Source organism: Macrotis lagotis, chromosome 5 (genome assembly GCF_037893015.1).
Source record: "Macrotis lagotis isolate mMagLag1 chromosome 5, bilby.v1.9.chrom.fasta, whole genome shotgun sequence".
NCBI classification, from domain to species: Eukaryota; Metazoa; Chordata; class Mammalia; order Peramelemorphia; family Peramelidae; genus Macrotis; species Macrotis lagotis.
Window position 1 is genome coordinate 197,633,936 of NC_133662.1, and position 27,877 is coordinate 197,661,812.

Genomic DNA, 27,877 nt, shown 5'->3' on the forward strand with positions numbered 1-27,877 from the left:
ACCATAGAAAATTACTTTAGTCCCATGGAAGATTGAAACACATACTTAGATGATGACAAAATCAAAGCTTCCATATCCAAAACCTCCAAGAGAAATAGAAAATGTACTCAGACTGTGGATGAGCTCAAAAAAGACTTTGGAAAACAATTAGGGAGGTGGAGGAAAAATTGGAGGAGAAATGAGAACATGCAGAAAAATCATGAAAACCAAATCAACATTTTGGTGAAAGTAATACCAAAAAAACTGAAGAAAATAACATGTTAAAAACCAGCTTAGACCTAATGGAAAAAGCAAAACAAAAGACAAATGAGAAGAATATCTTTAAAAAGCAGAATTGCTGGAAAAGGAGATAAAAAAAGTTCTCTGAAGGAAAATAACTTCTTCAAATGCAGAACAGAACTAAAGGAAGCTGATGACTTTGCAAGAAATCAGGAAGAAATAAAACTTCCAAAAAAGACAAAAATTAGAAGAAAATGTGAAATATCTCATTGGAAAAACAACTGACCTCAAAAACAGATCCAGAAGAAATAATATTAAAATTATTGTGCTACCTGAAAGTCATAAAACTAGGAAAAGAGCCTAGACTTCATTTTTCAAGAAATAATACAGCAAAATTGCCCTGAGATCCTAGAAGCAGAGGGTAAAATAGAAATTGAGGGAATTCTCCTGTCACCTCCTGAAAGAGATCCCAAAAGAAAACCTTCCAGGAATATTATAACCAAATTCCAAAACTCCCAAATCAATGAGAAAATACTAAAAGCTGCCAGAAACAAGCTTCTGTGGCTCTATAGTCAAGATTACACAGGATCTGGCAGCACATTAAGGGCTCATAGGGATTGAAATATGATATTCCAGAAGGCAAAAGATCTTGGTTTACAGCTGAGAATCAGCTACCCAGCAAAACTGAACATCCTCTTTCAGGGGAAAAGATGGACTTTCAATGAAACAGGGAACTTTCAAACTTTCTTATTGAAGCAACTAGAGCTGAATAGAAATTTTGATCTCCAAGTACAGGATTCTGGTGAGCTGTAGAGGGAGTCAGTGGGAAGGATTAATTATAAGGAAGCTAGTGATATTGAACTGTTTGTATTCCTGCATGGGAAGAAGATATTACTAACTCATATGAACATTCTCATTTATAACGTCTATTAGAAGGAGCATATATAGACAGGGAACAGGAAGGAGCAGAATATAATGGTATAATATATACTAAAAAGATTGAATCAGTGGGTGACAAAGGAAAGTACTGGGAGGAAGGGAAAGAAGAACCTAAGAAATTTCACATAAGAGTCAAGAAAAAGCTTTTTTTCAATGGAGTGGAACAGGGGAAGGAAAGGGGAATGAGTGAGCCTTCATTCTCATCAGAAATAGCTCAGAGAGGAAATAGCATACACACTTAATAGGGTATATAAATCTATCTTACCCTAGAGAAAAATAATAAGGGATGGGATAAGGGGAAATGGGGGGGAGGAAATGGGGGGAAGAGGTGATAGAAGAGAGGGAAGATTGAGGGAAAGGGTACTCAGATACAACACATTTTTGGACAGAGCCAGGATGAAAGGAGAGAAAAAATAAGAATAAATGAGAATGGGGAGGCATAGAGTGAAGGGAAATACAGCTAGTAATAGCAATTGTGGGAAAAATATTGAAGCAACTTCTCTGGTGGACTTAGGATAAAGAAAGCAACTCATCTCAGAGACAGAGCCATTGGAATCTGAACACAGACTGGAGTATATTTTTTTTATTCTCTCCCACTATTCTTGAGGTTTCTCATCTTCATGGGGGTCTATGTTTACTCTTATAACAAAATTATTGAAATAATATAAAATAAATCTATATACTTAAAAAATAAAAAATGAAGATAAAAAAATCAGAAATAAAATATTTTATAAGAATTAAATTTAATAATGTCCCATTGCTCACAGAGACATATATTATTAAAAGAGTCCCATTGAATTTGTTTTAAAAATCAGGTGGCTAGTTTGCACAGTAGATAGAGCACTGGTCCTGGAGTCAGGAGTACCTGAGTTCAATTCTGGACTCAGACACCTAGCTGTATGGCCTTGGGCAAGCCACTTAACTCCATTGCCTTGCAAAAAAAAAACTAAAAAGAAAAGAAAGAATTTGTTTTAATTAACATAATTTTATGCTCTGCTTATCAATTATTTCTTTGCAAATCTGGTCACCAAAGCAATTTAAAGAGTACATAAAATCATTTTGCTAAGGTGTAATGTTTTTTTCTTTTGTAATTTTGTTTTTAATAATAATTTATTAGCAAAACATTTATTTTCACAATCAAAAAGTAAATTTCAGCCCAGTCTATTCTATAGAAGAAGTTATCAAGAAATAATCATACTGGGTAGAGGTGCTAGAATTTTCTCATACCAAACAGAATGAGTTTAATATTTTGTTGAAAAACCCTTTAAGCAAAACCAGTATCTGTGTGAATCCATGGAAAAGTATTAACTTTGGGATCAGAAGAACCTCTGTTTAGATTTCATTTCTTCCACTTATTATGTTACCTTGGATCAAATGGCTTAAACTTTCTTAATTTCAGTTTCCTTATCTATAAAATGAGAGTGAATGTGGTGAAAAATAAAATTAGATAATTCATATAAGTGGTCACTAGGTGAAAAAATGAATTGAGGGCTAGGAAGACTCCTTAGTTGAAATCTGACCTCAGAAACTTACTAGCTGTGTGACTGTGGGTAAGTCACTTTAGCATGTTTGCCACTGTTCTTCATATGAAAATGCACTGGAGAAAAAAAATGGCAAACCAGTCAGTATTTCTGCCAAGAGAATCCCAATTGGGGTCACAGAAAATCAGACATGACTGAAACATTGAAACAAATGTAAAATCTTGAAATATATATATATATATATATATATATATATATATATATATATATATATATATATATATATATATATATATGTATGCATACTTATATGTATATGTATATAATGTGCATATATGCACACATATATCTTAGTTATTATTTTTAATTATTATTTTATGTACAATGAAAGAACTAGAACTCGAGTTCCCATTCAGTGAAAAAAATGCATAGCCTATAATTCTTAATTCATTAATTTCAAAATAATATTACCACTTAAGTACTTATATAACAATAATAAACTGAGTTCATTATATTCAAAGACCAACACTATCCAGTTCCATATCACAATCATTAAGTATGTGGTTTCTGTTGTGCCTGAATATAAGGCATATATAAACATGCATAGATATATAAAAAACATACATGGGTTTATATACATACTTACAAATATTTCCTACTTTCCTGAGTTTAAACCCCTTTAACTGAACCATGATAGATTATTTAGAATGGGGCAATTTGGGTTCATATCTCAAGTTAGATAACAAGTGTGTGATCCTGGGCAAGTCAGTCACATGATTTTACTTTGCCTCATTTTCTCATGCATAAAATAATTCGAACTTGTTGACTTCTTGGATACTTTCCAGCTATAAATCAATTTTCCTATGAACCAGGAATGATTCCTTCACAAACACTAATAAACTGGAAAAAAAGTTTGAAAAGAATCAGAAACTTACCTCCCTGGTGGCCTATAGAAGAGATGAAGGAAGAGAAGGCCATCCAGGTGAGAGTTTCCTGTTCATTGTGAGACTTTCCATAAGTATTCTTCTTGGTAACATCATTAGATGTAAAGGGAAAGGTAGAATTCAAAAGGAACAATGGACAGAGAGAGAGAAATGGATACCCTGTGAGCAGAAGAATCTAGATTTGTAGATATAGATCAAATCCCATTCTAGAAGCAAAGGTTGCTATATCTGTAAGAGAGAGATGACAAAATAGACTATCAAAGTTAGCATGGGACATTATGGCTTTCATTTTATTCAAGATGTGAATTAGTTTCCAGGAAATATGTTTTACAACCATAAATGCTACCATTTCTAATTCTGCTCCTAAAATTTTAACTTATGTTAAGTATACAATATCTATGTGGCCTTGATTTTCTGACAGAACTTAATTAGAGGGCAAAAAGATTATTTTGTATAGTGGTAAGTCTGTCCATTTGTCATGAAGAGCGGGGTTCAATTCCCTGGGGTGGAGCACAGATATTTTGGGGCATATCAAAGTGGTATGGTGGATAGTGCACTCACCTAGACTCAGGAAGTTCTGAAATCAAATATGACCTCAGATATATTTTGTGTGTGTGTGTGACTCTGGGCAAATTACTTAACCCTTGTTTGTCTCTGTTTCCTCATCTTAAAATGAACTGGAGAAGGAAATGACAAATCTCTCCAGTATCTTTGATAAGAAAATTTCAAATAGGATTATGAAGAGATAGAGCTGAAATGACTGAACAATGAAAAAAAATATGACTAAAAAATAAACAATTTCAAGAATGTCTCATTTTGTTAATTCTTTAAGTCAACTGACAATGAGACAAAACATTGGGAACTTCTGTTTTTATAGACAGATATTTAAAGACCACAATTGGCTACATATTTCACCTATTATGTGAGCTTAATAACTCTGAAGATCAAAATCTGTCAACATTACATGGATTTAATGGGAGAAAACATTATCTAAATCTCAAAATGACAATTAAAAATTTCTGAAGTCATTTTTTCAGACAACAGAGATGAACCTAAAAGTCTGATTTCAATCTTTTTTTTTAAGATGAAGAAAGTCCTGAGAGAAGTCACACAAGTACTAAATTACTGAGTTGAGACTTAATCCCAATTTTTCTTGTCCCCTATTTTCAAAAAAGTTAGTGCCTATCTATTATATTTCCCTTTCTTCCTTTTGGATCTTCTTACACTTTATATGTGTCATGACCCTGAACCTTTTCATTGGTTCCCCTCATACTCAGAATTCTCTATTTCTGACTTCATTGGTTTCCTTCCTTAGGTCAAATCCCACTTTCTGCAAGAACTTTTCATATCTTCCTACTGATAATGCCTTCTCTCTGCTATTACATGTTCACTATATTACTTGAATTTTGGTTCCTCCATTAGAATATGGAAGGAACCAAGATTTGGTATCCTTTGAATTTTGTTTTCCAGCACAGACCCTGGAACATAGGAAGTGCTTAATAAATATTTTTTTAACTGAATGACCAAATGAAAGTCTCTGTCTACTACACAGTAACAGAGCATACTCTGTAATAAAAATTGTCTCTTAATATTTTAAATAAATCATATTAGCATTTGCATAGTCTTAAAATAAGATAGCACATGTTGGACATGAGCTCACATTCTGAATGAAATCAAATATTTTTAAAATGTCTGCTGGCTATAAAACCTTTAAAGGGATACATGCAGTTGAAAATGCTTAAGTAAATATGAACATACTTTTCTGAGTAATTTCTAAGTGAATAAGAATGCCCCAGGGAAGATTTTAAAATTTTGTATATTCTGGAAATGTGCTAAGGGGATTAATAATAAATAAGATGATTTGTGCAGTTGAATCCTTAACACTTTTTACTATTTGCCGTTTTGAAAGGCAAAATGGCAGAGTAAGAAAAGCAATGAATTTAGCAATGTGAGAGTTTCAGACTGGAAATCATATTTAGTTACTGTGTAACTATGAGCTAGTCACCTAACCTCTCTGAATTTCATCTGTCAAAGGAAGGGAATAGATGGATTGACCTCTAAAATATTTTCTATCTTTAAATATATAATTCTGGGAGACAATTCAAAATAAAAAAATAAAACATTGTCTTCTACTTTCAAGGTATATTCCAGAACAGAAGATGAACCATGTATGTAAATGACTATGTCAAGTATAATATGTTGTTATCACAAGAAAGTAGTACAGAGGTGAAGAGGAAAAAGAGATCAATCTTATATGAGGATCAAGAAACATCCATGGAGATGGTAACATTTAAACTGGGTTTTAAAATATTTATTACCATTATACATATGGGGGAATTGCATCACAGATACGGAATACAATATAAATGAAGGCATGAAATTGGTATAATCTCATTCATCAAGAAAGTAACTGTCTAAATATAGGATACAAATCTGAATGGCATGCAATAGGATTGAAAAAAATACACTGAAGTTATATTGTGAGGGGCCTTGGCTACAAGTCTAGAGAAATTTGATATTAGCAGGTAGGCAGTGGAAGAACCATGGATGCATTTGAAGCTGGGGGTGGGGATGTGTGAAACCTATTTCATTATTCGAATCATGTGGTGTAATAGAAAGACTATTGACATTAGAGTAAAGAGATTTGGGTTCAAGGACATTCTCTGCCATCAAATGAACAAATAACTAATGTTCTCTGGCACTGGGCAAGTCGCATTCTGTTTTTATATTTTCTCTCTCTCTTCTCTCTCCTGTCTCTCTGTCTCTGTCTCTGTCTCTATCTTTGTCTCTCTCTCTTCTCTTTGCCCTCTATTCTGATGTATATTCTGATATGTATTTGATTGCTGGTTTCTGTTTTCCTATCAATGTAAGAAATCACTATTTATTTGCTATTTATTATCATTTTGGAATTAACATCTGGTGGGAAGGGAGTAAAGCCTTAGAAAGATATTCATTTTGGGGGCACTTCTTCCCTATTAATGGATAGTGACCAGGATGTCAGCCTGAATCTAATTTTCTTTTCTAGACTAACAATATTTAAAGGAATAATAGATATAATTATAATATATAATATATAATATATGATATATAATAGATATAATTCTAGCAAAGCAATCCTTGCCCACACTCCTAACAGGAATAAGTCTCCTTGAAGAAGTCTGGAAAGAGGAATTTCAAGAGATATCTATTGTTACCTTCCTGCATACTACTTCTAGATAGACCCATGTAGACTTACCCAACTTTTCTTTGCGAAATATGTCATGTACTTACCCCCTACATATGTATATTCTTCTGTTACTAATAGTCTATGATGCTATGGTGTTCTTCCCATTCAGTCTTTTACAATCAGTCAGTATCTAAGTTGTCAAAAATTTCCTTTGCAATGTTTGTTGTATTCATTGGCTGTACTCCACAGTTCCTCTAATACAGATACATGTGCTTAATTACATTGCCTCTGATAATATAATCTCCTAGGCTAACTTGCAAATTGATATATCAAAGAAAGAATTTATTTTAAGTACCTATCACATCAAATCAATATTACTCTAATTTTCCATCAATCTATATCAACGTAGCCAAGGTCATTAAGCTGTATTTTAAAATGTTTTATTTCATTAAATATTTTCAAATTACATATAAAATTTTAGCAATCACTTTTTAATAAATTTTGAGTTCAAATTATCTTCATTCTTCCCACCTCTCCCCACCTCATTGAGAAGGCAAGCAACTGAATATCAATTATATATGCAAAGTTATACAAAAGATATTTCCATATTAACCGCTGCAAAAAATATATAAAAAACAAGAAAAATGAAAAAAAGTTAAAAATGTATGTTTCAATCTTCATTCAGAGTTTATTAGCTTTTCTCTGAAGATGGTGGACAGCGTTTTCATTATAGGTCCTTTTGAATTATCTTGGATCATAGTCTTGATTGGAGTAGATAAGTGTTTCATTATTGATTGTTCTTACAATATTACTGTTTCTTTGCACAGTGTTATTCTGCTTCTGCTCACTTCCCTTTGCATTAGTTCATGTAAATCTTCGCATGTTTTCTTTTTACTGAGATCAACCTACTCATCATTTATTATAATACAGAAATATTCCATTATAACCATATACCATAACTTGTTCAGCCATTCCTCAACTGATAAGGATTTCTTCAATTTCTGACTTCCATTAAAGAACTGGGAAATAGTTCTTATTTTTTTTAATTTGGTTCAGTTTCCTATATGTTTGAGAAATAAGACTTGTATATCTAAATCATCTATCCATTTTGATTGCATTTTTGTATACAGTGTGAGATATTGATCTATCTCTAGATTTGCCAAACTTCTTTTCAATTTTCCCCAGTAATTTTTGTCAAATATTGTGTTCTTACACTAAAAGCTTGGATCTTTGGATTTATGAAACATGATTGCTATGGTCATCTACTCCTGTATATTATGCATCTAATCTATTCCACTGATACACCACTCTGTTTCTTAGTCCCCAACTGTTTTGCTGATTACTGATTATAATATAGTTTGAAATCTGGAACTGCTAGACCACCTTCCTTCACATTTTGTTCATTGATTCTATTTATATTCTTGAACATTTGTCATTTCAGATGAATTTAATTATGATTTTTAGCTCCATAAAATAATTCTTTGATATTGTGATTGGTATGGTACTGAATAAGAAATATAAGTTAGGCAGAATTCTCAAATTTTTATTATATTGGCTTAGCCAACTATGAAAACTAAATATTTCTCAAGTTGTTAAGAATTGTCTTTATTTGTGTGAAAAAATTTGTAATTGTGTTCATAAATCCTTGGGTTTATCTTGGCAGGTAGACTCCCAAATACTTTAAATTGTCTACAGTTATTTTAAATGGAATTTATCTTTATATCTCTTGATGCTGATTTTGTTACAAGCATATGAAAATGTGGATGATTTGTGTACATATTTTATATCTCGTGAATTTATGAAACTATTGTTTCCACAAGTTTTAATTTCTTAGTAGATTTTCTAGGGTTCTCTAACCCTAGGTATTTATTATTATTATTATTATTATTATTATTATATACTCTTATTATTAAGAGTATATATGTATATTATATATACTTTTATTATAATATATTATATAATAAATATTATTATAGATCCTCTATACATTAAGTATACCATCATATCATCTGCAAAGAGAGATAGCTTCATTTTTTCATTATCTATTTTATGTCTTTGATTTTTCTTTCTTCTCTTATCGCTATAGCTAGTATTTCTAATACAGTATTGAATAGTAATGATTGTGTACTTCTTTGCTTCATCCCTGAATTTAAAGGGAAGATTTCAAGTTTTCCTCTAGCACAGATGAGTTTTGCTCTGCTGTTAGACAGATCCTGCCTATCAATTTAGGAATAGAACAATTTATTCCACAACTTTCTAATGTTTTAATAGAAATGAGTATTATAATTTTTCAAAGTCTCTTTTTAATCCTCTAATATAATTGTATGATTTTTTAATGTTGTTGAACCAGATGTATTCTTGGTATATATATTCCAACTGGTGATGGTATATCATCTTTTTGATTTTCAATATTGCTGTAATATTCTTGCTAGTATTTATTTTAAAATTCTGTATCAATATTCACTAACATAATTGGTTTATATTTTTCCTTCTCTGTTTTTGATCTCCCTGGTTTAAGTATCAAAATCATGTTTGTGTCATGGAAAGAATTGGATAGGAATTCTTTGCCCTTTTTTACCCAAGTATTATGGTTAATTGCTCCTTAAATGTTTAGTAGAATTCACTTATAAATCCATCTGATGTTGGAGAATTTTTTCTTCAGTAACTCCTTGATGACATATTCAAATTCTTTTACTAGGATAGGGTTATTTCCTTTTGTATTTAATCTGCACAGTTCATATGTTTGTCAATATTTTTCCATTTCATTTACATTGCCATACATCCTGGCATATAAGTAGACAAAATAAATCATAATAATTTCTTTTATTTTTTTCTTCATAACTGATACATGTAACCTTTTTATTTTTGATACTAGTAATCTGATTTTCTTTTTTAAAAATAAAATCTACAAATGATTTTTATGAAACTAGTTCCTAGATTTATTTATTAATTTAATATTTTTCTAACTTTCAATTTGATTAATCTTTCCTTTGATCTAAATATTTGCATTTTGTTGCTCAATTGGGAATATTTAATTTTTCCTTTTCTGTTTTTTGGCTACATTCCCAATTCATTGATTTGATTTTTTTCCTCTTTTAATTATATACTTATAGAGTGATATAAAATTTCCCCTACCTACTGCTTTGACCACAATAATATAAATTTTCATATTTTCTCATTGTTAGTATTCTTTATAATTTTTAATTTATTCATGCACACTCCTTTATAAAATATAATTTTACTGCATGGAAAAGGGGGCATTTAACATTTCCACTTTTCTACATTTGATCACAAGGTTTTTATGTCCTAACAAACTGTTAATTTTTGTGAATTTTCTATATAAATCTGAGAAAGGCATATTCTTTTATTATTATCATCCAATTTTTTCACAGGTCCATTTTATCTAACTTTACTAAGAGTCTACTGATATCCTTGACTTTTTCCTTATTTATGTCATGGTAAGATTTATCTAGTACTAAGATGGGAAAGTTGAGAAGTAATAATTCTACTGTCTATTTCCTCTGGCAATTCATTTAACTTTTCCTTCCTAAAATTTGTATATTATACCACTTATGCATATACATTCAATATTGATATAACTTTGTCTTTTATTGTTCCTTTAAGTACATTGTAGTTTCTATTTTTGTTTCTTTAAACTAGGTATATTCCTGCTTCGCTCTTTTCTGAGATCATTATTTGTTCCTCTACCTTTTTATTTCAGCTGAAACATAATAAATTCTGCTCCATTCCCTTATATTAACTCTGTGTATGTCTCTCTGATTCAAAAGATGTTTCTTGTAAATGGCTTTTAATTGAATTCTGATTTCTAATTCATTTTGTTATATTATATTCACATTTAAAGTTATGATTATTAAATGTGAAATTCCTTCTATACTGTTTTATACTATTTTCTTCTGTTATTACTTCCTTCTCTCTCTCTTTGTCTCTGTTTCTCTGTCTGTCTGTCTGTCTGTCTCCGTCCCTCTGTCTTTCTCCATCTCTGTCTGTCTGTCTGTCTGTCTCCGTCCCTCTGTCTTTCTCCATCTCTGTCTGTCTGTCTGTCTCTCTCTCTTCCTTCTCCTCCTCCTCCTCCTCTGAAGTCTTTTTCTCCTGACCACTATTTTCTCTGCTCTTCCTTTTATGACTCCCTTTCTTTCCATTATTCCCTTCTCCTTCTTCCCTATTGAGTAAGATTATTTTATCTTATGAATTGAATGAATTGTGTATTTATTTTCCATCTGAATAAATTTAGATGTGAGTTTCAAGCATTACCTACCTCCACCATCTCTACTCTACTGTTAAAGCTCTTGCCTACATAATTTCCCCAGGCTTTCTCTCCTTTCCCCATTCACCTAGTAAATACTTCATTCTCAATTATCCAATTTTTTGTTATCTCAACAAAACCAACTTATACTTATACCAACTTCTATGCAAAATCTTTCTAACTTCCCTAATAATGATAAAGTTTTTAGTTACATGCATAATCTTCCAATGTGTATAAAGGTAAACAATTTAATTTTATTGAGTCACTTAGATTTTTCATTCATATTTAGTTTTTTATGCTTTTCTTGAGTTTTATCTTTGAAGTGAATTTTTTTTATTCAGCTCTGGTCTTTTCACAAGGAATGCTTAAAGATACTCTATATTATTAATATTCATTTATCCCTTAATGGAAAATAATCATTTTTGTTGGTTATTCTTGGTAGCAACTCCAGTTCTATTGTCTTCTGGAATTTCATATTACAAGTAATTTTCTACCCTATCATGGTAATTGCTAAATCTCATGTGATCCTATCTGTGGCTCCTGAGTATTTGAATGATTGCTTTCCTATTGTTTAATATATTTTCTCTTTGATCTGAGAACTCCGGAGTTTGCTTCTTAATATTCCTGAGAGTTTTCATTTTGGTCCTTCTTTCAAGTGGTGGTCAAAGGATTCTAAAGATTTTATTTTGCCATCTGGTTCTGGAAAATCAAGATAGTTTTAATTGATATTTTCTTGAAATATAATGTCTATAGTCTTTCTTTGATTATGACTTTCAGATGATCCATCAATTCTTAAATTATCCAGTCTCAAACAATTTCCCAATCAATTATTTTTATAATAATATGTTTCAATTTTTTTCTCATTCTTTTGCGTTTGTTTTATTGTTTCTTGAGGTCTCCTGTAATCATTACCTTCAACTTTCCAATTCAAAATTTTAAGGAATTATTTTCTTCAGTGACTTTTTGTTTTATTCTTTTTCTTTTTCTATTTAGCCAATTCTACTTTATCAGGAGTTCTTTCTTCAGTTAACTTTTTTTAACCTCTTTTTTTTTCTATTTGGCCATTTCTTCATTTTAAGCATTAATTTCTTGCTTTTTCCAAGTTGTTATTTAATTTTTCATGTTTTCCCTCCTCTGCTTTCATTTCCTTATCTATTTTTTCTTCCACAATTCTTACTTGATTTTAAAGATCATTTTTCACTCTCCCAGAAATTCTTATTTGACTTCTGTTCAATTAATATTACTCTTTGAGGTTTCGCTTATAGCTACTTTGTCTTCTTTGTCTTCTTAGTTTTTGTTTTCTTCCTTCCTTATTAGCACAGTAGGTTTGCATGGTCAGGTTTTTTAAATATTTGCTCAATTCCTACCATCATTTTTTGATTTTGAGCTGTATCTTAATATTGGCCTCTATTTCCAGGGTGGTTTTTCACATTACTGTTTTCAGAGCTAGTTATAGAGATTTGAAAGTTTTTTAGGCTTCCACAATGGTATGAGAAAAGGTATGGTCTCTGTTTCCTAGTCTGTATTCTCATCCTTGCCCATGAAGGGCCCTTGATTAGTTAGAACATGATACTGCTTTTGCCCTGAAGATGACCAAGATATGGCTTTATGCAATGGAGTTACTAAGCAGTTGTGCCCCAGGACTCTTTCTTTCTTTAAACTGAAAATTTTTCTCTTCTTTGATACATATATGAATCCAAAGTAGATAAAGGCAATGTAGCTGCTAAACAGTTTCTAATACTGCTTTCAATTATCCTATAATCTCTTTGAGATCAAGTGATGTTTTCTCACTGTCTCTGTCTTGAAACCTTCAGAAGATGCCTCTGCTGCTTCTGCTGACAATACCTACTATCACCTTCCTGTTTTATTCATGTGGGCTTCTGGTCAGCCTCCCACTTTGTGTCTCATATCTCTCTAATGTCCTAGGTTAGAACAGCTAGAAGAATTTCTCACTCTGACCTTTGGTTGGCTCTGTTACCCCAGAATTTGATTTGAGGCATTGTTTAAATGTCTTTATTTTCTTTAAGGGTTTTTGTAGGGGAATATTGGGAGAGCTCAGCAGAGTACTTTCTCTATTTCACATCTTGGCTCTTCCCTCTGAAGTCCAAAAAATATTTTCAGTATCAACAATATTCACCAGTACAACTGTTCTTTTTGCTACCTCTATGGCTCCTTCATTTGATAAGATCAATTCCAAACTAAAGAGATTAGCAGTGTGTTATAATAACTGTATCGTATATCTCTAAATATTTTGAACAATGCATTTTTGTGGTTAGAGATTCTGTCATAGATTGAAGTCTTTGTTATACATATAGCAAATAAAGCATCAAATTTTATGTTACATGTTATAGATAATCTGTACATGATATATAATATCACATATAGTCTCAGCATAATCTAAAAAAGGTATATTTTAACTTACTGATTCATTAAAGAAGTGGAATGGACAACTTCTTGTATAGAATCTTTCTTCATTTCTTATCTTCATATATTAATATCTGTTCCTCTTTATTCTGTTCCTGTGACATGCTCTTCTGCTTTCTTTTCATTTTCTCCTACCTTACCTCTCCTCTCCTCCCTTTATATTGTCTTTCTATTTAGGTATCCTTCAATGTAATGGTTTTAACTAATAGTTTAATACAGATGACTCTAAAAAAGTCTTCATAGACATAAGAAAACATAGTTTTATTTTCAGATTTCAACCAGGATTTCAAGTTATTGAAAGGATATCTCCATTGGGATTGCTCATCAATTCCTCAAATGAAACTACTTTTAAACCTAAATTTATTATTTATCCCCTTCTCCTAAGCAGGCTCCTCCTTCTTAGTTCAGGGATTGTAAAAGTGCCACCATTCAACTAGTTTTTCACATTTGAAACCTTGGACTTATCATTGGGTTTTTCCCCTTTTCCTTTTCCTCTCATATTCAATTATTTATCAAGTCCTGTCAATTTTATCTCTGAGCCATCTCTTACTGTTCTCTCCTTTATATTCTGACTGTTATCACCTTAGTATAAACCCTAATTACCACCTACTTGGGCTAATGCAAAAGCTTCCCAACAAATTTTCCTGTCTTCACTTTCTATCCTTACCAATTCAACTTTCATCATGATGACAGATTAATTGCATGAATCTATTCTTGTCAATCATCTGTCCCAAATCTTCACCATCTCCCTGTTGCCTAGTGAGTAAGGCTGAAATTTCTTTACTTGACATTCAAAGACCTCCACAATCTTGCAACATGCTAACTTTCTAGCCTTGTCTAATAAAACTCCATATACTCTACATCTTGAAAACTCAACTATTCTCTATTCCATTACTATGTCCTTCATTTTCTTACTTCATGTTTTTATTCACCTAGCCGGCATGTAGGTAGAGCACTAATGTTGGAATTCTGAGCTCAAATCTAATCTCAGACAACTGATATATACTAGCTGTATGACCCTGGACAAGTCACTTAACCCTGATTGCCTCACAATCATGGTCAATTCCAGTCATCCTGATTCACATCTAGTCACTGGACCCAGATGGCTCTGGAGGAAAAAATGATGCTGGTGACTTAGCATAAGTCACTCAAATCCAATTCATGTGCTAGTTATGGCAACACCTTCCTGATGTCATGATCTTTGAGAATGAAGGATGAACAATAACAAAAAAGACCAACACTGTACCTAGAATGAGTTCTCTGGTCTCTAATTGTGTATATAGTATGTATATTTGTGTGTGTGTGTGTGTGTGTGTGTGTAAAACTCTCAGCAATTTATTATATATTAAGTCATGTATCTCATTCTCCAGTATATTCCATGAAGTCAGGAGCATTAGCCTTACTCAAACCTGGATTTTTTTCTCATCTAAAATTCTCATTTATTGAGAAAATTGAAGTTTGATAAAGGTGACTTGCTCGTCAAAGTTCACAAGAGTGGAAGAATTAGAGTAAGGATTTGAAATCATTTGATGAGTTGAAATACTGTGTTCTATCCCCTCCATCACAAAACTATGAGAAATAGAAACTAAAATGTACTCTAGGAGTGTAGGCTATTATTTTACAAAATAATACTAGAGGTAAAGTGGAGTATTTACCAATAGGCAAGTAGGCACACTTTTGTGATGACACTTTAAAATTTACTGCTTCTTTCTTTCCATTAAGCCTACTTGTTTTAGAAGTATAATCATCCCCATTTTAAGCATAAGTAGACATTCAAATAACTTGGTGACTCAGTTATGGTTAGAATAGAAGTTCATAACTAATTTCTAGTCTCTCTCTCTACCTGTTATACTACAATCTCTGTCTGTCTGTCTGTCTGTCTGTCTGTCTCTCTCTCTCTCTCTCTCTCAATCTCAGTCTTACTCTCTCTGGGTTTCTGTGTGTATGTGAAAATATAAAAAATCACATATATACATATATATATATATATTTAGAGAGAGAGAATAGATGAATTAATTGATTAGATAATATATAATGATATATAAATTAAAGATAGTAATTAGATAATAATTAATTAAACAGAAAAGGGATCTATGTACATAGATCCCTTTTCTGTTTAATAGAGTAACTTATACATAGTAGGAACTCAATGAATACATTTGAACTAATTTGAATTTAATAAGCTTTTATGGAAATCCAACATTAGGACTCAAGAAACACAACTAATGCATCGTGTTTGCTGACAAGGAGATAAGGGGCACACAGTTAAACAATTCAAAGACACAAGGTAGCAGTTCCACCCCCCCCCAAATATATTTCTTTTCCAAATGTCTATGTGTTAGCCTTACACTGAAGAACTCAAATATAGATATATTGTGAACCATTTCTGGTTTATGAATCAAGAATTGGATGCACAATTTCTCTCTGTAACACAAGCAAAATGAACATCTGTTAACTTTTTGCCACATAGGTTTGTGTGTATGTGTGGGTGGGTGTGAACAGAGCCTATGATGTGTAATATTCTTTCCATCTGCACACCAGGTGGCACTGCATAGTTAATCAGAAAATAATAACAGACGTGGAGATTACTTACTTTGGGGAGATAAGATAGTAAATCAATATGAAAACTTCCAAAGAAATTAAACTGTTTCCTTTTCTCTCCCTTAGTTTTACATGGACATTTTGATTTGAAACAGTTAAATAATTTGTTCATTCATAGGTAACTGGAAGAAAAATATATCAATAAAATGTTTGTCATATACATTGTTGCTATTATTATAACTTCTGAATATGAGCAATTGGGAATATAGAAATGGACAAATTCATGGTCCTCCTTGATGAAATGCATTTGTTCACTTATTTAAAGTTGCATTAATGATAATGACTCTGGGGAGTTTAGAACAGCATAACTGTATCAAAGGTCCTTCAAAGAAACTGGAAGACAAAAACGAAATTTTGATTGGGACTTGAATACTAAATGAATGGGATTAAATGAATTTTTAAAATAATATTTTTAATATATTTCTATAGAGTTTGCAACTGTGTTAATCCATTAAGAACAATGTTTAAAGGCTATACTGTCAATGACATAACTACATAATTTTGGAGTTAAAGAGACAGTCAAAGACCTTATAGTTCAACTCAGAGCAAAACAGGCATTCCCTCTGCCAGCAAGATAGCAATGGATGTGTTGGTGGTGCCAGAAGGTGGCAAATATCTGGAGTTAGGAAGACCCGTAGTGAGCAAACCAGAGTTTGTCACAAAACCCTAATGAGGTCATGAAGAGTTGGACCCAACTAAGAGAATGGCTAAACAATAATACTACATCTCATATCCATCAATAAGTGAATGTTTAGTTATCAAAAGAACAAGAAACTTTATCCAGTGATGTTTAATAAGTTGGTGTGCCTGAGATTTCAGAAATAAATGAATAAATAAATTAACAAGCAAGTAAAAAAGGTATAAACAAATTCATAAATGATACCTCTATTTTTATTTTCATGGTATTGGGAACATACCAAATTCACATAAATTCAATTTTCATGAATTCCAAGCTGTTTTGCTCATACCATCACATAGTTTCCTCTGTTTTTTTCTTTTATGCCTATCATTTCCATATTTGCATAAAACAACAAACACTCAAATTATTCTCTCATTTTCATTATGGTGTGGAGAAGATACTAAGCTTTTGAAGGCACAGATTAAATTCTACCAAGTGTTGGTAAACTAACAGACATCGAGACTATGATAACTAAGATCAAGGACAAAATCCAGATAAAGTTAGAGGCCACTTTGAAGATCACTGGCAGAATTTTTTTGACTACAATATACATCATGAAATTCATTTCTGAGGAATGAAGACATAAAAATCAACACACACACACACACACACACACACACACACACACACACACACATATATATGTATATATATAATGTATATACATTATATATATATGGCTCTGAGCCCTCCCATTATTTCCCACTCCCACTGAGAAAAATTAGATTTATTCTACTTGGCATTTAAAGGTAGAACAGAGTTATGTGTTTATTAGATTTTGACTTTGAGGAAAAAAATTAAATCCTAACAAAAAGGTTTTTTTTTTCCTTAAAACTACGCACTTTTTTAAACCTATAATTCTACTATGAAACACACCAAGGCAGGTAGATGGCACGAGTAGAGTGCCAGTCCTAAAATCAATAGGACATGAATTCAAATCTGCCTCAGATACTTATTAGCTGTGTGACCTTGGGCAAGTTACCTCACCCTGATTGCCTTGCAACCAGGCTCATCTTGAGTCATTAGATTCATATTTTGCCACTGAAGCCAAAAAACTTCAGGGAAGCAACAGAGTCTGGTGACATTGCACAACACCCCCTCACTCAAATCCAATTCACTTGTCATGATATCATTTCTTTGATGTTGTGGTCTTCTTCTAGAAAGGAGGACAAACATCATCATCATAAAGTTCATTGCTGCCTTGCTAGTCATTCAACCTCAAAGCTTCAGTGTCATCTTGAAGTTAATAATTGTACCCATCCCACATCTGTTTGTTTTTACATTTCTTTATATATGTTCCTTTCTCTTTAAACACAACACTTCCAGGTAACTCACTCTGCTATGGGTTTCTGCCATTTTTTGTTGTTGTTTTGTCCTTTTAAGTTGGGCCCAACTCTGAAGCCAATTTCAGATTTTCTAAGCAAAGATATTTGAGTATCTTGAGCTTGCCATTTCCTTAGGCTAAATTACACCTTCTTTAGGAGGCCTTTCTTGGTCCTCCATACTAATAGTGTCTTTCCAGTAAGATGACCTTCCATTTACACTCTGTAAAAATTTAGCAAGTTCTCTCCCCAGTCAGAATGGGAGTTCTTTGTGAATGAGCAAGATGTTTATACTTTTCTTGATATCTTTAGTACTTAAGATCAGTGCATGGGCACAGTAAGCACTCAATGCTTACTGACTGACAATTAGAGCTATCTAAAAGTGAAATTAGCTGCCTAAGGAAGTAGCAAGTTCCCATACACTAAAAAATCTGAATTTAAAGTGTGGAAGCACAAATTTTGAACACAGTGTAGAAGGAATTCTAATGAAGGCACAAATTAGATTAAATCACCTTTGAGAGTATCATACTTATCTGAGATCTGGTGATTCTACAAGAAAGAAACAAAATTCTTTTCACAAAATGTAAAATATTGTCCCTTATTTTATCAAGTTTTATTAGGCTTAGTTAAACTTGAAATTATAAATATTTTGTTTCTCTTTGTTATTGGTTTAGACTGTGCTCTAACATTCACAACAATTTCTATTATAGTTGAGTTTATTCAACATTCAGATTACCTCCAATTATATTTTACCAAGGTTATGCAATTCCAGAGATCAGAAGTTTGGGACTTTTGGAAGTCTTCTTTTCCTATTGCTAGCAAACTATCTGTTTCTATAAGAATTCTGCTACCCTACCATCCTTCCCCACCACTATTATACTCATACAATGTGCTTAGTAATAATGCCCTCCCAGCTAAAATGATAACCTCATTTCATAAAACAGTAACTGGCATCTAAAAGCAGCAGGTGAAAAAAAATTTAAAAAAACATTTTGACTGGTTCAGGAATTCCCCTACTCTCTTATCAAAGACAGTTAGAGTTAGTGACACTAGTTGGGAGCAACTAGAAGAAAATTAGTTCTTGAATAAAGAAGAGCCAGGAAACTCTTCTTTTCCTCATTCTATCTTAACTATATGTCACAATATGAAATTTGAATTTCAGTCTTGGAAATATAATTCCAAAAAAAGCATCTCTGTTCATGGCTTCAATGTGGTCAAACTGCATTACATTTAAAAAAGAAAGCTTGAGGACAAAAAAGAAAATAGGAAAGACACGATAAAATATTCCAAAATAAGACAAGATGAAGTAGTCATTGGAAAAATTCTTTTTGTATGGGGGGAGGGGAGTTCAGAATTTAGCATGAGAAATTGGTACTGAGCAAACAGAGGGAGCTAAATGGATCGTTTTATTTTTTATTTAATATGAACTATTAACTATATTGCTTTTAAAAACTTTAAAATTTCAGACCTGTTAAATAAGAGGACCTCAGAAGTCATCTAAGTCAAACTTGTGTCCAAAAATAACCCTCTCTAACATGTAAGCAAGAAATGGTTATCCATATTTTTGCGGAAGGCTTTCAATGAGAAGGAATACCTTTCTTCTAACGGTGACCAAGTTAGTTTTATATAGCATGAATTATTAGAAATTTGCTGTATTTTCCTCATGAAGTCTAAACTTTTATCATTTACCTAGCACTCTAAATCATGCCCTAGGGTCAAAAAAAGTTGGTTTTATCTCTTCTGTTTGACAGATTATATATATATATATTCAGACCTCCACCCCGATGAGTCTTCCCTTTTCTAGAATAAATATCCCCAGTTCCTTCAAATAATTCTTATACATCAATGACTTGCAATCTTTTACCAAAACAGTTGACAATTTATATATATCTTCCTTTTTTTTAGACTTTTTGCAAGGCAAATGTGGTTAAGTGGCTTGCCCAAGGCCACACAACTAGGTAATTATTAAGTGTTTGAGGCTGCATTTGAACTCAGGTACTTCTGACTCGAGGGCCGGTACTCTATCCACTGTGCCACCTAGCCACCCCCATATCTTTTTTACATTGTGGAACCAAAAACTAAATATTGTATGCTTTGTGTGCTCTGATCAGGACAATATATAGTGGAGCAGTTCATTTCATGTTCTTAGAAATTATTCATTTTTAATGTAGCAGATGATTTCTTCAGCTTCTTTTGGCTACCAAATCATACTTATTATTCGTAATGAATCTGAAGTGCAAAAAATTTCTTTTATCTTTTTTTGAGTCAAATGCCTATCTATACATCTTTCTCAAATACTATATTGATAAATAATTTGAATTCAAATATAGGACTTTTATTTTATTAAAATTAAATTCTATTTTAAACAATTTAGTCCATATTTTAATTTATTAGAATTTTTTAAGTGTAAGCTTTATCATTGAGAACCTTCTCAGCTTTGTGCCACTAAAACTTAGATAAATGTGATCTATTCCTTTAACCAATTCACTGATAAACACAATAACAATAATAATAATAATAATAATAATAATATAAACAAAACTTCAACAATATAGAACCAACAACAAATCCCTGGACGACTCTCCTGGAGGATAGCCTTCCAAGTTAATGCTGAATGACCAGTGATTACATTTTTATTTTGGTCATTTGCCCAGATCCTGTCTTTATTTCTACTTTATTTATGTTTTTAAATACTAAAGTTGTTTCACATGCACATACACATTAATTAGTCCCCTCAAAAACTCTTCCCCATTGTGAATTTTTATCCAGAGTCCTTGGAATTATCTTTACCTCCAAATGATTATATCCACTATCTAGAGGAGCAGGTTTGTGGATAAGGATTCTCCTTTCCATGACCAAAACAAACCAACAACCCAATTGCCATTGATCAGAAAATAAACTAAATAATATGAGGAAAATCCCTCAATACTGTCCTTAGAATCCATAACTAAAGAGAGCAGAGAAAGGAGAATGCTTACAGGCAAAGACTTTGACATCATGAAATGGTTCAACATCAGAAATATCTATATCTTGATATCTAGATATTGATTTAGATATAGATATATTATATACCATTATTAGAATGGGAACTCTGTAGAGCAGAGAGCTTTCCTTGTTCCAAGTATCTTGTATATAATAAACTCTTAATAAATACCTTTTAAATATATATATATATATATATATATATATATATATATATATATATATGATTTAAGAAATAATTAAGTGTTATTTTGTGCCCTGTACTTGAAAGGACTAGAAGATAGAAACAAACAAAAGATAGCCTTTTTTCCTAGGAATTTATATTAGATCAAAGAAGACAACATACACACATACTTCTCACTGTTTACAAAATAATTTAAAAGTAAATTCAGTGTAACCAGTTTGGAGACAAAGTAGAAAATGAACATTTCTAAGTTCATATTTCAAAAAGCTAAATGGTTACAACTTTATGCACCAGGAATGCTAAAATGATATACTTATGGATTCCATTCCTGATGCTTTTCAAATAAACTCATTAAAAATAAAACTTATAAAAGATTGCTTAATATCCAAAATACAGACTTTCTGACTAAATTAGTTTTATTTTAAAATAATTTCTTTATTAAGGATTAAGGATAATGGTTTAAAAACTTCATTTTTTAAAATCAGGGGACAGAAGGAAAGGGGGCAAGTAGAGATTGTTATTGCATTTTCTTCATGGATAAATAGAAACTTTCTGATAATATATAATTTAGAAATTCATGATTAAGAAGTTAAAAGTAACTTTTAACAAAAGTAACTTTTGTAGAGAATTCTGGCTTTAAGAAGGCACAAGAGATATCATTAAAGGCCATATTGGAGTAAATTTAATATCACAGTATCTCAATGGAAATTTTTTTTCTTCTTTCTTGTGAATCTCTATTATTCAGTTCTTTTAACATTCGGAAATCCTCACACAAAGATTATCCTTTTCTGACAGTGAAAGCCACTAATGTAACACATTGAGAAAAGGGAGGGTGGCATATGTGGATGACTCCACACATCCTCAGGCTGGGGCTGCCAACTTTTTAAGACTGTGAAGTGGGACATCTCAGTGTGGGCCATCTGGCCTCAAATGTCAATGTCTCACTTGTCGGGCTTCACCATGGTTGATCCATTTCCCAAGTTGGAATGTAACTGCAAAAAGCTTTAACTCCTAAGTTGTCTGTACATTAGTTTTTGCTATATTATGCTATTCACTTTCCTTTGTATATCCATCTATTCCTGAATTTAGTTGCAGAAATTCCACAGAGGAATCCCAAAGTTTTACTGCATTTTTTTTTTGTTGTTTAACTCTATGTAGACACAGTCTTTCTAGTGTAAAACTGGGCACACTATTTACAGGATCAGTGCTTTGGCAATCAACATTGTTATAATTTCAGTAAAATCTCATAATCTCAGAGCTAGTTCAAGATGACCTTAAGAAAGAATATTCTAAACAACATTCCCGAAGAGCATTTAGCCTCAATTTGAAGATTCCCAATGATGGAATATACCTTATTTCGCAAGGCCATATATTTCTACCAAAAAACTAAATGATAGGAAGTTTATATTTAGATTATAAGTAACCTAAATATGCTTATTTGTTTCTACCAACTGTTGCTTCTAGTTTCACCTTCTCAGTCCAACCAAAACAAATAGCTAGCTTGTAAAGTGAATAGAATCGTGAACTTGGAGTCAGGAAGAAGTTCAAATACTGCCTCAGACACTTACTAGATTTTTGACCCTGAGTAAGCCACTCACCTATTATCTGCCTCAGTTTCCTGATCAGTAACATGAGTATGATAATGGTATCTATCACTCAGGGTTGTTGTAGAGATAATATAAGACTATATTTGCAAAATACTTAACAAACATTAACTTGCTAAATAAATATCATCATCATCATCATCATCATTCCTTCAAATGATATAGCATAATCCTTAAAATAGGAAAAAAGGACTTATCTTTCATCTAAGGTTTCTTGCAGCTTTTTTCCCTTTCATCTCTAAACAATCTCAATTATTTCAACTGATTCTTCTAATGAGACACTTTAGAATGCTCTCACCATCCTGTTCACCTTTTATATGACATTATGTAAACCTCATACATTCTCTATGTATATTTATTTCACAAATAATTGTAGTATAATGGATAGCAAAATGGCCTTAAAGTCAGTAAGGCATGTTTTAAAGTCTTGTTTCTGAAACACACTGACTATGTAAAGCTTGGGAACTCAACTTACTTCAGTGATTCCATCTCTAAAATGTTAAGTGACTGAAAAAGATGCCAACCTATTCTGGTAAAGGCAGTTTTCACATTCAGGAATGCCCTATTATCAAGGAAACTACAGTTCAAATTCATAGAGTGCATATGTATATGAGCATATAATATATATATACAAATTTTGCATAAATGGATATATCATACACATATAGATACATACATACAAACATCTGAATTTTGTATGCATATATATATATATGTTATTATAAATATATTAGACATTCAGATGGATAGGGACACATACTATATCTATATAATTTTTCATCTATCTGTATAGAGAGATGAACATCTTTACAGCTATATGGATATACATAATGTGATTCAATTGATGAAGGAAACTGAAATTTTAGAAATTACTTCCAGCAATGTAGATCTTGAATAGTCCATAATTTTTAGTTGCAGTTTCTTGTTGTTGAATTAGTTGAATTTTTCCTGGAGTCATGAAAGAATAAGTGATATGTCCATTGTGATATAGCCTATGTGTTTCTGAAGCAAGACTTGAATCAAGGACAATTCTTAACTGGCTATTCTAAGTTGCTTGTCTGCTACTCATTGACAATGGTCAGTATAGCTATTCTCAAATATGCTTCTTCAGAAAAGGACAATGTGAACAGAATAAAGTAGTATTTTGCTTATATGTTTATGGAATCTAACATGAATTTGAGGATAGTCAAGAAATAGGCAGATATAGTAATTAATAGTTAGAATCTCCCAAATTAGGAATCACAAATTCCAAGGGTATATATGTATTTGTGCATTGTAAAACTTCTTGCCACACATTTGAGCTTATTACATCTGACACAATCATATATTTCCTACAAAATGTGAGAAAAAAGTATACATAAGCATGCTCTTTACAATCCTACAATGAAATGTCAAAAGATTCACCTCACGGCATGAAGATAACCAGGATCATAAATGGAAATGATTGTGCCTTATAACTGTGATATTCAAACCTCCATGAGGAGTCAAATGGGGGCCATTGGATTGTGAATCATATTCTCAAATTATGAAAGACTGTGATTAAATGAAAAAAATACCAGCTAAAATATGAAAATTTCTTACTATATATTCAAATATATTGGTGAACTATCTTTTCATGGTAATCACCACTGTCAGAATTTTTTTTCCTTGTTCAATTCCTTGATTTCATATACTTGTAACTCAATGCATTGGGAACATTGCATTTAACTCCACTGGCTATTTAGCATTTTGTAAACAGGCTTAATGGTACATGGAATCTTCCCATAGAAGCTCCAATATCACTGAAGGGAAATAATAACTTTAGAAATCATTTATAGTAACAAAACACCATGGTTGATTTTGTTTCTTCATGGTCTTTCTATCTTGTTCCTCAAACTTTGGAAGGGGGAGTTGCAAGGCAATTGGGTTAAATGACTTGCCCAAAGTCACACAGCTAGATAAATATTAAGTATTTGAGGTCAAATTTGAATTCAGGTCCTTCTGACTGCAAGGCCAATGCTCTATCCACTATACCACCTAGTTGCTCCCCGTTCCTCAAACTTTTGAGTAGCCTTTCATTGACTTTTCCTTTACACTTGGAATTAATCTGGTATATTAGGGGAAAAATCATTGTGACCATGAAATCCAACAACTAAACTTTGTGGAATATACATGATAGATTGTTCTTTCTATATAGTGAAATTTTCCTTTTTACATATCCATTAAGCCCTGAAGCACTTATAATTTGTAAAGAAATTGAAGTTATTTTTATTGACGGTAAAGGATGAAAGCTACTATATAAAAATCCCACAACCAATGACTGTCAAGATACTATGGCTTCTCAATCTAGACACACTTCAAAGACTAGGGAAAGTTTCAGAAAAAGTGAGTATGGAATAATAAATGAATGGCCTTATGATAGAGGGTTATCCGTGTGTTCTAAAACTTACAACAACTTGAGGCAGAATCTTGCAAATAATACTTCCCCTGTGACACAAGCTAACCCAGAGGAATATAGGCATAACTGTAAAGACAGTTTGACATATCACTTATTAAAAAGCAGTCTCATTGGACAAGCTTGTTCTCCCTTTTTTCAACATATGCAACTATTTCACTACTTTATTTAAAACCAGCCCAATTTAAAACCTTCATTATACTTAGATATTTTTAATCTACCTAGAGGGAATCTTGTAATAAATGAATGGCTGGTACTGCCCAGGGGTGTTGATAATAGTCATTTCCTTCATATCTCACAAATAAACTGCTTTTGTGATTATGGTAATCTAATGCTACTCTTATATTTTACTACTTTTATCTTTGAAATCAGACAGACTATATATATATATATTAGAGAGAAAGAGAGAGAGAGATCAATCTATCATTGCATTTTGACACTTTGGTGAATCAGCTATTTCACTGATCTAAATATTCTACCACAAATAAAATCTTCCCATATTTTCTCATTCTGCAAAATTTAGGCACATTTCTTTTTTCTAAAATTTCTGACTATAGTATTTGCCAGACACAATGGAAGCCCTACTCTTGCTCATTTCTTTTCTATATCAATGTGTCACAGGGTCACAGTCTGAACACATTTTGTTGCTGTTCAATCATGTCTGATTTTTTGTAACCCTTTCAGGGGATTTTCTTGTCAAAGATATTGAAATGGTTTGCTATTTCTTCCAGTTCATCATATAGAGAAGGAAACAGACAAAAAGGATGAGACCAGATTTGAATGAGTGGATATTCAACTGCCCCTAGAATATAGGAAACAGCTAATAAAAGCCTTCTTGTTGTATATATTTTAATCAATCATCTGTAGTCTGTAATTTTATTTTCTATATTCAAGACCCAGCTCCTTTTCTGATCTTACATATGATCAATAAGTACTTTGTAGGAAAGTCATTTTGATAATATGTTGTAACCTACTCGTTTTCACTTTGATATTTCTAATGACCTTTGAGCTATCTGCACTCTAAATTTCATTGAAATAGAATAATATGTTTGAGGTTTTTGAGACTATAATTTGAATCTGAAACCCTTGGATTTAAAAGTTAGCTGTTAGTCACAAAAATAGTTTGCTATCATTCAAAGCACTGTTTGATTTCTCAAATATTGTCCAGCTTCTCTTTTTCATTTCTGGGACCAAATTGTCCATCTTAACTATCTATCAAATATCCTAAAGCAATATGCTGTTATTTTTCATCCACTTTTTTTCTAGTGTGAATAGTTAAACCCATATCTTACCTGTTGTTGTGCCATTTACTGAGGAAGTTATTCTCAGAAATGTTTAATAGGCTCATTTTTTAAATAGACATTCTAATGGACTCAATTCATTGATCAAAGAAAGAAATGAAATTGATGGAAGATTGATCAGAGTAAAATGAATATAGATCACTGAGATACAATTAGAATAAAGGTAAATATTCATTAGCTTTCTAGAATTCCTTAGTAACAATTGAGCAAGATCATAACTATGGTAATACAAAAATTCAATTCATTTCTATTCTATTCCAGGAGTAACAGGGTTGTTCTTAAAATAAAGACATATCGATTAGAACTATATCAAATTTCAAAAGCATAAGAATTGCTTTAAGATAAAATATTTCCAGTATTTACGAAAAACAAAGAATAGAAATATTTTTATATGAAAAAATATATAAAAATAAAAGTCACTTGCCTATTCCAATAAAAACAGCTTTGTATCCTTCTTCTTTCAAAGTACAGAGGTTCATTCCATTCTCTGAAAGGCCTTTTCCACATACTACCTGTCAGAAATGAAATTTAATTTCCTCTTTAGTTTCTGAATTTTATCAACTAGATCATATGCAAACATATATATAAACACATACATATACTGACATATATGCATATTAAATTATATTAAATCACCCACTAACAACATAATTTCAAATATGATTCAAGTGATTCATAGTTGCCTGAAAAAATTCTTTGCTTTATTTGAATTTAGGAGATTCATTTAGAAAATGTCCTCATGGTGAGACTAGGTGAGCAGTGGATAGAGCACCAGCCCTGGAGTCAGGAGTGCCTGAGTTCAAATCCAGCCTCAGACACTTAATAATTACCTAGCTGGGTGGCCTTGGGCAAGCCAGTTAACCCCATTGCCTGGCAAAAACTAAAAACAAAAACAAAAACAAAAACAAAAAAGAAAATGTCCGCAGGAAGAACTAGAACTTGTAATCAATATCAGACATCTATTTAGGTAGAATCAAACCAGCAATCCAAGAAACTTATTAAGTATCAGGTACTGTTCTGGGCCCTGGGAATATAGATTCAATATTTAACAACTTTATCTTCAAGAAGCATATACAATCTTATGAAGAAGAGTACATCACATATGCATGTAAGAAGATGAAAATATAAAATAATACCATTTAGAATGTTCTAAACAAATGAATAGAGCAAAAGACTGAATAATTTTGGGGGCACATAATACTGATCAGTATAACCTTTGAAATAAATGAAACATCAGGTTTAGTTTAGACTTTTTTTGCAAGGCAATGGGGTTAAGTGGCTTTCCCAAGGTCACACAGCTAGGTAATTATTAAATGTCTGAGGCTGGATTTGA

At 31.9% G+C, this 27,877-nt stretch overlaps 1 protein-coding gene across 2 annotated transcripts in view; it reads right to left on the reverse strand.

Annotated features, from left to right (window-relative positions):
• Positions 1-27,877, reverse strand: part of DPYD (dihydropyrimidine dehydrogenase) — a 1,037,477-nt gene that overhangs the window by 666,328 nt on the left and 343,272 nt on the right. For both annotated transcript variants that reach the window (XM_074188237.1, XM_074188238.1), the window contains exon 8: positions 26,969-27,056. In XM_074188237.1, coding sequence (XP_074044338.1) covers positions 26,969-27,056 — 88 coding nt within the window. The remainder of the gene's footprint in view (positions 1-26,968; positions 27,057-27,877) is intronic.